This window comes from Platalea leucorodia (assembly GCF_965183815.1).
Source record: "Platalea leucorodia genome assembly, chromosome: 11".
In the NCBI taxonomy this organism is placed as follows: Eukaryota; Metazoa; Chordata; class Aves; order Pelecaniformes; family Threskiornithidae; genus Platalea; species Platalea leucorodia.
The window spans coordinates 19,810,503-19,824,908 of NC_138833.1; the positions used below are offsets into that span (position 1 = coordinate 19,810,503).

The 14,406-nt window shown below is 55.2% G+C and overlaps 1 protein-coding gene across 6 annotated transcripts in view; it reads left to right on the top strand.

Moving 5' to 3' along the window:
- The first annotated feature begins 7,655 nt into the window (after positions 1-7,655).
- LARP1 (La ribonucleoprotein 1, translational regulator) overlaps positions 7,656-14,406 on the top strand; it is a 45,435-nt gene continuing 38,684 nt past the window's right edge. For 5 of the 6 annotated variants that reach the window (XM_082324435.1, XM_082324437.1, XM_082324436.1 and 2 more), the window contains exon 1: positions 7,656-8,016. In XM_082324435.1, the coding sequence (XP_082180561.1) occupies positions 7,665-8,016 (352 nt within the window). In that variant the 5' untranslated portion in view covers positions 7,656-7,664. Of the gene's footprint in view, positions 8,017-8,708; positions 9,328-14,406 lie in introns of those variants that run through there. The other variant, XM_082324440.1, reaches the window with a different exon arrangement.

Below are 14,406 nucleotides of genomic sequence, written 5' to 3' on the forward strand. Positions count from 1 at the left end.
TGGTCCTGTGCCGACCTCGTGCTGGCTTTACTGAAACAGAGACAAGATTTTGCTCTGAGAGCAGGAGCTTAGGAGCAACTTGCAGGGGTGGAGAGGGGCAATATGTGCTTTTCCACGTTTGTTGTTTTTTCTCTGAGGATGGAGAGGACCTGAAAGGTGTCCCTCTCTGAAGAGGATGAGCTCCTGTCTGCCTCCTGTTGTTTCCACTGCGAAGTCCTGGCCCTGCTTGCTGTCAGATGAAAATGTGTTTAGGAACAAATGGGGTTAGCTGAGGAGCGTGAAAATCGAACAGACTGAAACACAGGCGAGAAATCCTGGCTCTGACTGCACACAGCTTCACGTTGCATTTATTTGGCTCATGATTTAACTTCCAAGTCTAACAACCAGCCTGGCGGCCTGGCATAACAAAATCCACCTCCAAATTCTGCATTTCTGGCCTGAGATCCCTTTCACCCAACGTGGCTGGAGCTGGTCAGTAGTTGTCACCACTGCAAGAACTTCCCTCAGCTAACGTCATCAGGACCTCTTCATTTGCTTGATATAATTGATATTGCTTGATATAATCATAAAAATGAATGCATCGATGCAGAACATAGCCACTGCATCCCCAGCCTTGCACTTAAACTTTCGGTCCCACATTAATTTCCACTGACGGCGCTGGAGGCAGAGGATGTCCCAGGTCCCTGCAGTGGGTCTCTTTTTCCCTTGTTGCTCGCTTGGCTGTCAAGAACCTCAGGAGCTCGTTGGGGAGTACAGGGGTAGAACAGGCAAGGGCAAGAATGAAATCATAAAATACAGTCTCTCGCAGCCTGGACTCCTGGTCCCTGGGCTGTACTGGGTGTCTGTGGGCAGAGGATTCAGGATCCTCCGGGATGCTTTGCAGGAGCATGTCCATGACCATCCCGTAGTCTTCCTTGCCCCGTGGAGCCGGGAAAGCAGATATGCTATATTCTGGGGTTAATTAGAGATACTCCACTTGATGCCTTTGCAGCTGCTGATCTCGTTGAGCCTTTCCTACAGCAACAGCTTCAGGCTGACTTTTTCAAACCACTGATGGAGCAATTGCTTTCCATTGCTCCTGTCTCCAGGACCAGGTGAGGTTCTCCAGCGCTCCTGAGGGCCACCACAGAGCCAGGGAGCTCCCTACAACCTTCCAGGCACTACGGCATTATCTGACATCCCCAGTCCAGGTCTCTGGGAGGGAAGTCGGGGCACAGGGGGTTCCCCTTGCCCAGGCCAATCTCACTCTGCCGTCCCCAGCCCCACCACCCTGCTGGCTGCTGGGCCGAAGGGAAGGCTGACACGAACACTGCACATCCGCCCCTCCACAACCCATTCCCATCCTCGATGGCCTCCCTGGGGAAAAAGCATGTACACGAGCCCTTTTAGCTGCCGTGTTTGTATACACAGGCCTGCTGCTGACACAGATCTCTTAATCCCCTTGCCTGTGTCCCACGGACCGTGCTTACACAATGGTGGCCACGGCTGGATGCTGGCACTGCACTTTGCTGAAGCTCTTTTACCTCTGACTCGCTGATCAGCTGCTGACGGGGTGTTATCGGGAGGCTGCGGCAGGCTTGGTGGCGGTGCCAGCATCCTGGTGAAGGGGACTGTCCCTAGCTTGATTTGGTGACACCAGGACAGGCTGGCAGCAGGGGAGGACTGGTGTGTGCTGCTCTATGCTTTGGCATTGCTTTGCTTCCAGTTTATCATCTCTCCCACTTCGTGGGCCTTCAGCTCGGAGGTGGAGGTGGCTCAGCTCACGATTCAGCAGGCTGATGTTTCCTTTGCACCAGCAAAATATTTGGGAAAGCAAACACAAAGCTGGTGAGGCTGGGTGGGAGTTACAGCCAGGGAGCCCGGCTCACTGCAGGGCAGAGTGGAGAGGAGGGGATGCTCAGAGCAGGCTGGAGCCGGGGCACCCCCTGCGCCCAGGGTGCTGGGTGCACCGGGAAAGTGGTGCTGGCTGGCGGGGGAGTGTCTGTGCAGGATGGAGCTCTCCCCAAGAGACAGCGTGGGGAGGCAAGCCAGGAAAACCAGCTCAGCGTGGGAACCTCCCCGCAATGGGAGCAGGGACGGGAGCAGAAACGTGCGTGGTGGAGGAAGACCCTCACCAGCAGCGTGGCAGCACATCTCCGCAGTGAAAGGAAGGTCATTTTGTCGTACCTGGGGGTCAGGCAGAGCCAGGCATGGAGCTGCCCCTGCTTTGGCCCCGTTGTTCCCGTGCATGATGCAGCTCTTGGTCACAGAGAGAGGCCCTGTCCCCTCCCGGGGTCCTTTGCCACTGGCAGTGTGATGGCTGGCGCCCGGGCAGCTCGGCCCCGCCATTCAGGACTGGCTCCCGATGGGGTTTCCTGCCCGGTTCCTCCTCCTCTGGCACCCCCGTGATGCCCATCGGAGCCCAGGCTGCTGCGTGTTTGTGCCTGGTGCCAGAGTCGATGTGGCTGCAAAAACGGAAAGGAAAGCATCGTGGTATGATGGCCGGTGCCCTGGAAAGTTGGGGGGCAAAAGTCTGAACTCTTGCACACAAAATAACAAGAAGCTTTTAACGTTTCTCCTCGCTGTTTCTCATTTCCCTAGCTATCCAAAGAGGGGAACAGCACCCATCGGATCCATACGTATCAGTGCAGCACACAAATCCTAGCGTGCTGCTCGCCAGAGAAACACCCAGCAGCGATGTAATTGTGCTGTGGGTCAGGGTAGGATTTGAATGGCAAAGCCCAGGGCTTTGCTTTGACTGCAGAGGGGTAAAACAGTATTTAAATAACTGCCAGATACTGAAAGGAGCAGGAGTCCCATGGGAAAAGAGAGTATTTGTGGCCGTGCGTGGTTGATGGTTTTATTGTGAACATACAACCTGCAAAGGGACCGAATGAAGCTGCCGGGAGCTGCCTCTGATTTAGTATTTCATAACTTCGGTGGTTGACTCCGAGCCTTTTGGCTGTTAATTATCCTTAGGTGCTTAGAGGAAAATATCCCAGCAATTCCACCCGTAAATCTTATTGATTCTCACCTTGAGTCTTTGGGAGCTTTTAGGGCACCTGCACAAGCTGCCACCGCTTGAATTAATTGAGCTCTGTGGAGTAGCTGCTGGCTGGTGCCTCCCCATACATTAGGCACGAGGCAGAAAGATGTATGTCCCCGGCCAGCTCTGGCGCAAGGTGCTGATGGCAGAGAAACACGGACTCCCGGGACTCTCAGCACATTGCCAGCAGCTTCATTTCTCCGTGGGAATGGCGCATCCCCGGCTGGGCTGAGCCAGGGGCTTCCAGGGCAGCTGCGGGCAGTCGGGACCTGGGAGGCATGCAGGACGTCTCATCTGAAGCACGGAGAGCTTAAGGCATTTTGAAGAAGGATGCTAGAGCATTTATACCTCATTTCTCTTTGTAGAAGCATCTGAAATATTTTTGCTGAAATTTCTACTGGCAGAGGGGTGGCATGGAGGGTATATGTCCATCGAACAAAATATCAGCCTCAGTGGTCAACCTGTGCCATGTTTTCATGAGCACCTGGAAACTGAAATGACTTAGGGGCCATGTTAAGCAACTGTGGGCTAATATATCTACAGCAAAATATACACAGTGGGAAATTCTGGTCTAGAGGAGCTATTGTTTTCTACAGCCAATGTCATCAATAACTAGGGAATGGGGGTGTTTTCAGATTTTTTCTTGAGCAGACAAGGTTACTTATTGGCTTTGGGAGAGTCCTACAAGAACCGTGGCTTTTGAATTAAAAGCTTGTGATGATAAAAGCAGTTATATATCATTAGATATTCCCGACCCCCCCGAATCCATTTATTAAAAACGTGCAAAAAAATGCATAGCAGGCTTCAGATTTTTAATTACGGGATATTTACTCTCATTTAATTCTAACTTCTTAATACCAGGACAATCCATGCGGCGCGCTCTGGGCACAGACACACCTGCCGCACCACTTCCCAGCGAGCAGAAGAGGGGTGGAAGCGGCGAGGGGCCAGCGGCTCCGCAGAGCTGGTGGGAGCTGGTTTCTACCCCACGCGTGGCACGAGTGGCCTCAGCAGCACGGTGCCTGCGGCGGGGCTGCAACATCAAACCGCCGAGCGAGAGCTCGAGCCCCTGGGCCGTGGAGTCCTGCTAAGCGAAAGCACTTTTTAATGGAGATGTAATGGAACTCGTTAGTGTCTGCTGTTTTATTACACAGGTTGAAAATTACTTATTAGTGTGAATGCATTCACTTTTCATGCTGATCGTTCATATGCTTTGCTACAAGGGTCCAAGCGCATTTATCTCGGAGCCAGGGAGTAGCTTCCACCTCTCTGGATCGCATGGCTGCAGATAGAAAAAGCCTACAGGACTGCAAGCACTCAGTGTGTTCTCATCCCCTTGCCCTGGCAGGAGAAGCAGAGAGTTTGCTGCTGTGGCTGCGTGTCATGCTTTTGTGCATGGCCCCTCTCCCCGGAGCAGGGGCACGAGCTCTGGGGTTAAAAACCCTGAGCAAGGAGAGGGTAAAAGCTGGGTTAAGGAAGATGTTGCAGGAGGTCTCTCCGGCAGAAACCTGCAGGAACGGGCACTTTCTTCTGGTCCTGAGCTAAAGCGGGTTGAAATGCCAGGACTTGGGGGGCTGGAATAAAAGGTTTGGGGTATGATTTTTAAAAATAGTTGAGTCCTTTTTGATGGCCACAATGTGCCACTAATAGGTGTCTGCTGGGGTTGGGAGGCACCTGCCATGGCAGCCTGCCCTCAGCCCCAGTCACTGCTGGGGCTGCAAACTGGGACTGGCATTTGGGCTTCCCCCCGGTGTGGGAGAGAACCTGATCCAGACTGAAATGGTTGGGTTAGAGTTTCCTGATGAGGATCCTTAGGGCAAGCTAGATATTTTTCAATGGGAAGCTGTCAGGTTTTCTGAAATTGAAAATTCCCAGTTAGATCTGAGGGTTGTAACCGATGGCCCTGAGGCCTGGGAATGGTTCTGCACCAGCATGATATTTCTCTTACAGGAATGAGCCCTGGGTGCCCTTTGAAAAGTTTTTCCCCTGCGGATGCCAGAGGTAGCCCTGCGATTTGGCCAGTGACGCTGCATTTGCAGTCCCTCAGGAGCAGGACTGCTGTGACAGCCCTCGGGGGCAGCTGGGTTCGCTGGGGCACGGCACCGCAGGGCCGCTGCGGGAACATTTGCCCAACCTTGAGCACGTCGTCCCTGACAGCGTTCCTGCCTGGCAGGATTCACGGAGAGTAACGACTACATAAATAAGTCAAAGCATATGACTCAGGATAGGAAGTTTGGGCTTTTCTTGGCAAAATCCCCTTTCTCTTTTCCAAAGCATTAAAGGTGCCTGACCCTTAATATTCTACCATCCACGTGTAAAGCTTGGGCTTGCGTCTACTCACCTCACCAGGGAACAGCGCGACCGGTACTGGCCAGCAGCGAGCAAGCTGGTCCAAAGGTGCTGGAGAATGAGAAGATTCCCTTTGGAAGTGCACTCCTGGTCCGAGCTGACCGTGAGGTCAGCACAGCCCCCTGACGCACGGAGAAGAGACGTGACCAAGAGTGCCCTGCAGCTGCGGATGGGCATTTGGTCCTCGGGACCAGGCCAGAGCTAAAGTAAAACTGTAGGAAACACGTGCAATGGTGCTCCCCTGTCCCCAGCGCCGGGCAGGCTCTGCTACGTGCTGATGTAGCTGCTGTCATTGTAAGACCCGTGCTGCCTAGCTGGGCTCAGCTCTGGCTTTCACATTGCGGCTGGAGGGAATGAGGGTGGAAAAGGTGTTTCTTTTTTTTTTTTTTTTCCTTTTTTTCATGTTAGTTATTTACAAACACGACTCAGGAGAAAAATACTCCAGGTTTGGCCACAAATGCCCCAGGAGTATTGATACCTCCTTAAATACCAGTCAGTTCAGAAACTTATCACAAAGGTGTTTGTTTAAAGTACGTCAGCTAAAAGGTTGAATGCGTCGGTAGCTCCGTGTGACCCATCAGCCACCCTGCTGGCTTGGTAGCATCTTGCTCTGGGCTTTGTGAGGACTAGGGTGAAAATGCATTGGGCTGAAGGGGAACAGCTCAACCTGCTGCAGTTGGGTCACACACGGTGCTCGTGTGAATAGAGGCAAAATTAGGCAAGTGGAACCTGAGAAAGGGGCTGAGCTATCACCCAGACAGGATGGTGGAGCTAAGGGGTATATCTCAGTCACCTCGGCTGCGTTGTGCTTCCCCCCCCCCCCCGCCCCCCTCGCTCCAGGCCACTGAATTAAAGCCGTTCCCAAAGGGAGGGTCAGGACCCCAGGTGAGGTCGCCAGCCTCAGAAATGAAACTGGGGGTATTTGGGGCCAGGAGAGACCCAGAGACGCTCAAAGAGGGTAACAGCCACCATGAAAGCAGCTTTAAACCTCCAGGCCAGTGTCAAAGCAACCGGGCATCTGCGATAAGTATGCAAGCCACGCTTCAGTCAGGGAGAAATAAGTAAGCTGTTGTACACAGAGCAAGGGAGGTGGGGAGCTCCTGCCCAAATCACTGCTCAGCAGAGGAGTTTCCCTGGAGACTGCTTCCTCGGAGCCTGCGCGGGGCTGGCACAGGGCTGGGAGGCAGCACCCAGAGCCACTTGGCATGGCCTGAGCAGGCACAGGGACAGGTTTGGGATGAGGGATGAGGTGGAGAGGCAGGCTTGGGGATGACAGCTAGGTGCTTTTGTTGAATTTGGGGAAAGCAGAGCTGGATTTGTTGCCGGTGAATCGTGCCACAGAAATGCGGCGACTTCTTAGCTGCCTCACAGCAAGTCCCCGGAGCCGAGGAGCAGAATATCCCGGTGCCGTGGATGCTGGGCAGAGCAGGGAAAGGTGGGTCCGGCAGAGGTGAGGACACCGAGGGAGAAGCGGGGTGCGTGGAGGCTGCTGAACACGGCCGGTGCGTTTGCACCAGCTGGCGATGGTGCACACCGAGCTTCCCTTCGCGTGAAGGCTGGGTGTTTGAGAGCTGAGCAGCCGAGGCGATTTGTCCCCATGGCTGATGCAGAAAGGTTGCACGGACACTTCCCTTTCTCCCCCCTCACTCATGCGTTTATTTTCTAATATTTAAAACTACGCCGGGGTTTGGCCTGGCTGGCCACTGAGCAAGCGTGGAGGGTGCCGCTCGCCCAGTCCCCAACTGGAGCCAGTTTGGCTCTCAGCCGCCCTGGGCTCCGTCCCGCTCACACAGCGGGCAGAGCTGCATCCCGGAGGGACCGAGCGGCAGAAACGCTGCACCCCGGCTGGGGACCGGGACCGGAGCCCCGCTGGGGACCGGGACCGGAGCCCCGCTGGGCTGCGCGTCCCCTGGCTGCAGCCACCGAAGGACCTGCTCCTTGGGATCCGCCACTGTCACCCTTCCCCTTTATCAGCGCGTCGATGCCGGTTCGGGCGCTCCGGGGCTCCCCGGTGCGTTCCGCACCGGGGAGCCCCGGAGCGCCCGAACCGGCTCAGGGGCCCCGTCTTCTCCGTGCGCGGCCCCTTTAAGAAACCCGGGCGTTGCATCAGGCACGTGCGCGCCGCCGGGGGCGCGCCCGGTCCCTCCCCTCGCCGGCGGCGCGCACGGGCCGGCGCGGTGCGCGCCCCCGCGGCAGTCGCGTGGTCCCGGCGCGTCTCCATATTGCGGCGGCGGTGAAGGGGGGGGGGGGGGGCACCGGGCCGGGCGGCGGAGGCGGCGGGGGCGCGCAGATGGCGACGCAGGTGGAGGCGCTGCTGCCCGGCGCCCCGCTGCTGCCCGCCGAGGAGCGCGCCCTGGTGCTGAAACCGCCGCAGGACGGCGGCCGGGAGAAGGGCGAAGCGCCCATGGGCCCCGACGGCGGCCCCGCGGCGCCGCGGCCGCCCAGCGCTAAGCAGCAGAAGGAGGAGAGTAACAACCAGGAGAAGGAGAGCCTGCTGCGGGCGGGCGGCGAGGCGGAGGACGGCGGGGAGGCGGGAGGCGCCGGGCGCCGGGAGTTCATCGAGGCCCCGCCGCCCAAGGTGAACCCCTGGACGAAGAACGCCCCCGCCGCCGCGCCGGCGGTGAACGGGCAGTCGCCTCCAGGTGGGTGCCGGGGGTCGGAGCGGGGCTGGAGGGCGGAGGAGCGGCGGCGGTGGCGGTGGCGAGGGGGGGGAAGGTTGGTTGCGCCGCCGACCGCGCCCCGGCCGGCCGCGCCATGCGGCACGGCGTGGGGACGGCGCCGCGCCTGCGGCCTGCGGGGGAGCGGGGCCGCGGCCGGCGTGAGGGGAGCGCGGGGGCGGTGTGCGGTGAGGGGGGGCGATGGAGGTCGGAAGCGGCGGCGCCGTCCGTGGCCATGAGGCGGGGAGCGCGTGTGCGGGGGAGGGGAGCGCGGCCCGGCCCGGGCAGCGGCCATGAGGCGGCGGCGGTGGGGGGGCGGGGGGAGGCGGGGGACGCTGAGGGCCCGGCGGCGCGGCGGGCCCGGGCGCTCGGCGGCCGCAGGAGCTCGGCCGGCAGCGCTCGGTGGCCGAAGGCGCTCGGCGGCCGGGCCGGGGCGGCGGGCAGGCGGCGCCCGCCCCGCTCCCAGCGCTCCCCCCCCCCCCGCGCCCCCCCCAGCTCCCAGCATTCCGCCGCAGCGCAGCGCAGGCAACGTGGTCGCTTCCCCGGGCTCCGCCACAGCGTGCGGCTTCCCCCGGGAGCGCGGCCCGGCCGCCCCGCCGCTCCCCGCCAGCGCCCAGCGGGGAGGGGGGGCCCGGCCCTTCCCTCCCTTCCCCGGCCCGGCGCTGCCCCACGTGTGCGGCGGCGGCTCCCCGGAGGCGCAGGCCGCGCCGCCTTTCTCTGCCGACTCATGGCGGCGGCGGGGCTGGGGGCTGCGGCCGAGGGCGGCTCTGCCCCTGCACGCTTGCGGCCGTGAAGGGAGGTTGTCAGCAGCCACGGCTCTGGGGGGGGGGGTCCCCAAAAGGGAGGCGCAGAGGGGGCAGCGTCCAGCGGTAGCGGCGGGGTGACGCTGTCCAAATCGCGTTTGTAACCCGCTGCTGTCGTCAGCAAAGGCTGAAATTGCAGAGCACCATTTCTGCGGAAGCTGGGATAGGTGCTGCTCGTACCGGGAGGGCATCGCTCGTACCTGCTTCGAGTGAATCCGTACGAAGAGGAAAACACAGAAGTTTTCACTAAGCGTCTTGTTTGGGAAAGACTCTTAATTTTTCCGGCCTGCCTCCGTTAACGCTAAAATCGCGCTGCCAGATAGGACATCAGATTCCCTATTACCGTACGTGCTAGTGTTTTGCAAGAACTGTTACTGCCTAGCGTGACTGTTTATCAGAGGTATCGATCTCTGGAAGATGGACAGCTCTGCAATTTCCACCCGGAAAGCTGTCATCTTAACGGGAAATAGCGAAGACAAGTTAATTGTGCCAGGTAAAAGTCCGTGTTCGGAGTGTTTGGTGGCTTGTCATTGTATGTACCACCATAAGCAAAGCTTAATGAAATCTTAACATCGCTTAAAATCTTAACATCTAAATGAAAGCTTAACATTGCTGTCCGCATTTGCCTCTTGCGGTATGACATAAAACCGGTCACATCGCTCCTTTGTGCGAAAGCTGCGCTCCATCGCGCTGCCTTCTCGAGCAACAGTCCCTAGAAATAAACCAAAAGATGTAAAACCGCAAGATTGAACGTTCCTGTTGGAGGCTCACGTCTAAGGCGCGTCCAGATTCTGTACCAGGCCCGTCACAAAGGTGGGTGGCTCATCAAAGTGAGCGGGCACGGGGCAGCCTGCCCAACGCGAGGAGGGGGCCCTTGCAACTCCTGAGACGATTTTTTGAGGGAGAGAGTATGTCAGTAGTGTGTCTACCCTGTGGTAGGGTAAGGGAGTAATACTGCAACACTCGGAATTTTCTTGGGCCTGGCACAACTGTCCCGGTATTCCCAACAGTGTTTAAATAATGGAATTGGTTAGTGGTGTGTTTTGGGATGCTTGGCAGCAGCGACTGGTTCCTGCAGTGCCCCAGATGCTGCCGCTTGGCTCTCCTCTCTTGGGGCCTTGTTTCTTTTGCTGCCTGTTCGTTAGTAGAAGAGAGAACGTGTAAAATAAACACGGCTGGCGAACTCCCACGAGAGGCAGGCTGGCGGCTGACCTTGCCTGGTGGCCCTTCACCCAAGTACCTTCTCATAGAGTGTGCAGGCTCCTGTCGTGTCCTCGCTGCTTTGGATGGAGGATTTCTTTTGGCAGATGGTTAGGAAAAAAGATCTGGAGCGTGAGTTTGTGCAAAAGACGGTGCTGGTGAGGTGAGTTGTCGTGTTGCGGTCACCTCCAGGAGATCGCCTAAGGAAAGTGACTCCTTTGCACACTTGAAGTGGATCGAGAGCTTTTAAACTGTGGAAAGTCACCAATGGATGTTTTTTGGTTTTTCAGCGGAGGTTAGAAAACCGTGGCTCCCGATCCAGCAGTGTTCCCAGAGCAGTGCTTGTGTGCTGGAGATATTAAATGTTTCCAGCCCTGATCCTACCAGAGGTAGTGAGGAGACTGAGGAGCCCGGTGAGGACAGCTCTGTAAAGATAAAGGGATCCCTCTATGACTTGTTCTACAGGCTTTGAAAGCCCTAATTTTTTACAATGATTGTATTAATTACAGGCCCGTAGAGCAGATTTAATGGACAGGACCTGCTCCTTAGGTGTTCACCCATTCTGTAATGGTCTGTGTTGGAATTAGTGCTTGAAAAGTAAAGGCATTGAGCTCTGGCCCAGAGAAAACAGAGCCACCTTCAAGATCTTTGTGAGTTTCTGCTGTCTGTGTCAGAACATGGGTAGGGAAGAGCTTAACAAATCCACCTCTGCTTGTTTTGAACTGTTTGATTTGCTGCAGCTGGGAAAGTTGAATGCATTGGGGGGCTGATGTAGGGACTGAAGAACAGCGTCCTTTTTTGACGGATTAGGATTTATCTTCAGAAATTGGTGTCTTGCCTACCTGCTGCAGTGTTTTTACGCTCGAGGTTGGCAGTGAGGTGTGTAATAGGGTGTTTGAGTAAACGTTTCTGCTTTTTCGGGAAGGAGGACTACTGAAGCAAAGCCTCTCCTTGCTTCTTAACCCCTCCTCCCAAAAGCACAACGGCGTGGCAGTAAGTGGAGCAACCATTAGATCGAGTCAGACAACAGCGATACTGCTGATGCTGTGAGTGGAGGCTGAGGCTCAGCTGGAGTGGCACACCAGAAAATCTTCCCTGGTGCCTTGGCAAGATGCGCGTTACGCTTCTATTCCTGTGCGTTTCGGAGTCAGGGTACAAGAGAGCAGAGGGGGATCCTTTTGAGTCCCAAGATAACACATGGTCCTGTCCTATGTGGCGAGGCTTCTGTTTGACACTGCTTACCGCTTGTGAGGGATGCTGGCAGAGCTGGTAACGATGCCTCATTTTTACTCTCTAATGATCTAGTAGCGAGGTCTGTGTGACTGTCCCCTCGTTATTGTACGTTCTCTTCTTATCATGTAAATAAATGCAGCCAGCAGCCTGACTGGCAAAGGCATGATGGTAGTGTGTGTGTCTGCAGTAGCGAAGGAAACGTTTTCTGGCAAAAACAGCTTTGCACTTTTGGCTATAAACCAAATTCGAAGTATTTTCTCAAATTCTTCTATAGAGAAGTGTGGCTTGCAGTTAAGACAGCTCGACCTTCTGGAACATGTTGTTCTCCGCCGCTGTGCCCTGCACCGGGGCTGGTGCTGATGCAAGCATTGGTGCAGACAGGTGTTAACAGCACCCTGTTTTGAAAACCTGCTGGATTTATTTCAAGAAATGTTGCATCAAGGCACTTGGCACTTCTTAATTTTTAAAGCCATTTACATCTTGGAAGTAAGAACATGCAGGTTTTAATGACTGACACTGCAGTTGCCAAGCTTTGCCCGCACTAACTTTTATGCCGGTTTTCATTCTGGTTGCAAATGCTCAGCCAGGAGAAAGCGGCCTATTTCCTAGTGGAGATGCAGGAGGCGTTTTTATTTTCTTGAGGAGAGTTTCTTGCTTGCTGTTTGGCAAATGTGCTGGGCGGATAAGCAGTAGTTTCCAGAAGGCACACCTTAGTTGCCAGCAGCAAGCACCGGAGGTTAGCTGACTATTGTTCGGAGAGAGCACGTGTTGCTTTATGCCAGAGCGGAGGCTGGGTTGGCTACCGGTGCTGAGGAGAAGGCAGGGGAGGATTCATTAGCTTCTCACCCCTCGCTGACTAACTCCCCATAGGGCTTTCCTTGAAGCCAGCCTCCAGTACAGCAGATAAGATGTATGGGAAGCTTATTTTACCTTTGGTATTTCGTTGCGTTCGGAGTAGACGGGCACATCTGCTTGCTTGGGTATCCAGCTCTGTAGCGCGGCACACACCTATTTCCAAAGTGTTGGGCAATTCTCGCTCTGTCGTGGCACGCAATTGTGGAGCTCTCCTGGCCGTTTGTTGCAACAGAGCTGCTATCGCAGCAGGAGTCCTCCCCCCTCCACCGCCCCAAGTTTCCTCTCTGAAATACTGTTTTGTTCTGATCCCACAACTCATGTTTGAGTAACTCTTCCCACCTTGTCGGGGAGGATGAGGGTAACTGGGACTCGCTGCTCCAAAAAACCCGTGAAGGTTAGTGTTTTCCCTCCCCCGCATACCTTTGCTCTTCAGCTTTGTGCTGGACCTTTGCCCTGTTCTGCACTGTTTGTTTCGGGAAGGCTGGGGAATGCGGCGCAGCTCCTGAGAGCTGACTCACTGGCCCTGGTTGCTGGGCTTCGGCGCTTGCTTCTGCCGTGACCTCCCGTTCCACATTGCCAGGTCCGAGGCGTCGCTGGAGGATTCTCACCGATCACCTCCTTACCTTCACAACTCTTCTTTTAAGCTGTTTATTGCCTGTGGTGCCATGGGGGTTTACGTCAGGATTGCATCTGGGATCACTGGACTGGGCAGCGGAAGGATGGACTTGGGTCAGATGTGAAGACAAATCAAGTGCAAAAAGCAGAGCTGGGAATGGGGGCACTGGGGCTGCAACGCTCTGCTCTCCCTTACGAATTATGACACCTGATCCTTTTGCTGTGCTTGAATAGTGTGAAATTATCCTCAGGGGAACGCCAAATGCCGATTTGGATAGAGTTAGATTGCTCTTTGCATGCCTGAAACCACTTTGTAACGAATCTCTGACACCACCTCAGTGGTAGGGCTTGTTTGGCTAAATAAGGAATGGGCATTTTAGTAGAAAGCCATGCTGTCTAGACCAGGTTGGATGTTTTAGTCCTTACACTTACTACAGCTGCAAACAGCAAGGGTTTAAAAAAAAAAAAAAATCATCTTGATGAAAAGTTAAATACACTTGAATAGTGCCAGAGGATTGTGGTGTCCTTTATGGCGGTGCACGTCTTGGAGGATGTCTGCTCCCATCTCAGTAACCGGGTAAACGGAGGTACGGTGGTCTTGCTGTAGATCTGGCAGATAACCGATAGGATAGCTAGGAAGACTTTTTCCTCTGCTCTTACCGTAAGTCCAGTTGGGAGTGGTGAGCTTTATTCATTCCCAACCATGATATGCATTTACATTATGGTCTTTAAAATGTGGTCGTTTTGGCATTGGAACCTTTGCTGACTTCCCACCAAGTCTCCACGCTGCTGGCTCTGTCAAACCCCTGGCTTGCTGCGCACCCAGGGAGCTCGGGGAAGGAGGTGGTGCAACCTTGGTGACACCCGCTGGGCGCTCTCGTGGTGGTAATGCCATCTAGGTGGAGCTTTGCACGGGCAAGAAGTCACCTCCTGGGGCTGGGTAAAGCTCTGGGTCCTCTGTGTGGATGGGTGGTCTCTGGCATCGCCAGCTCTGCATTTGTCCCTTTTTTCGCTTGAGACTGTGCTTCAGTTCCAAACTCATTCTGCAGGTCCAGGTCCTTGTAGCGATCTCTGAGTGGAGTTGGGAGACTTTTCTCCTTTTATTGAAATAACTGAACATCTAGTGGCAAATGATACAGCTGCATGACTTGAGCAGCTCAGAGGAGAGGTAGAAGAAAGGCTTCGAAGAAGTTAATGCAGTGCTGTGAGAACTTAAAGCAGCTCCTTGTGTATTTAGGCACCAATAATTGGTGACCAGAACAAAAGGGGAACTGAATTTGGCCTTGAATAAATCAATTACCAGACTTCTTTGTGGGGAAAGTCCCAGGTCCGGGTCAGTCTCCATTGCTTGGCTGAAAGGAGAAGTGGGTGCACATGTGAAGGTCCCACAGCTGTGGAGTAAAAACTGTCATGAAGCATTTGGTGAAAATAGGTTTGCTGATGGCAATTCTAGTACTGCGCAAGGTACATGGGTTTTTTTGGGAAGGGTTGTGGAAATGGTGGTCAAGTGTCAACATGTTTCTAAACAGAGGCTCGTCCTGTAATTACAGGTTCCCAGAAGATCCTCCTAACTGAACTTTCCTCTATCAGAGTAAGCATTTGTGCTACAGTTTGGGGGGCTTCTGTGGGCAGGCCTGGGTGAATTGTCTTTTCTGAGCAAATTGGCACG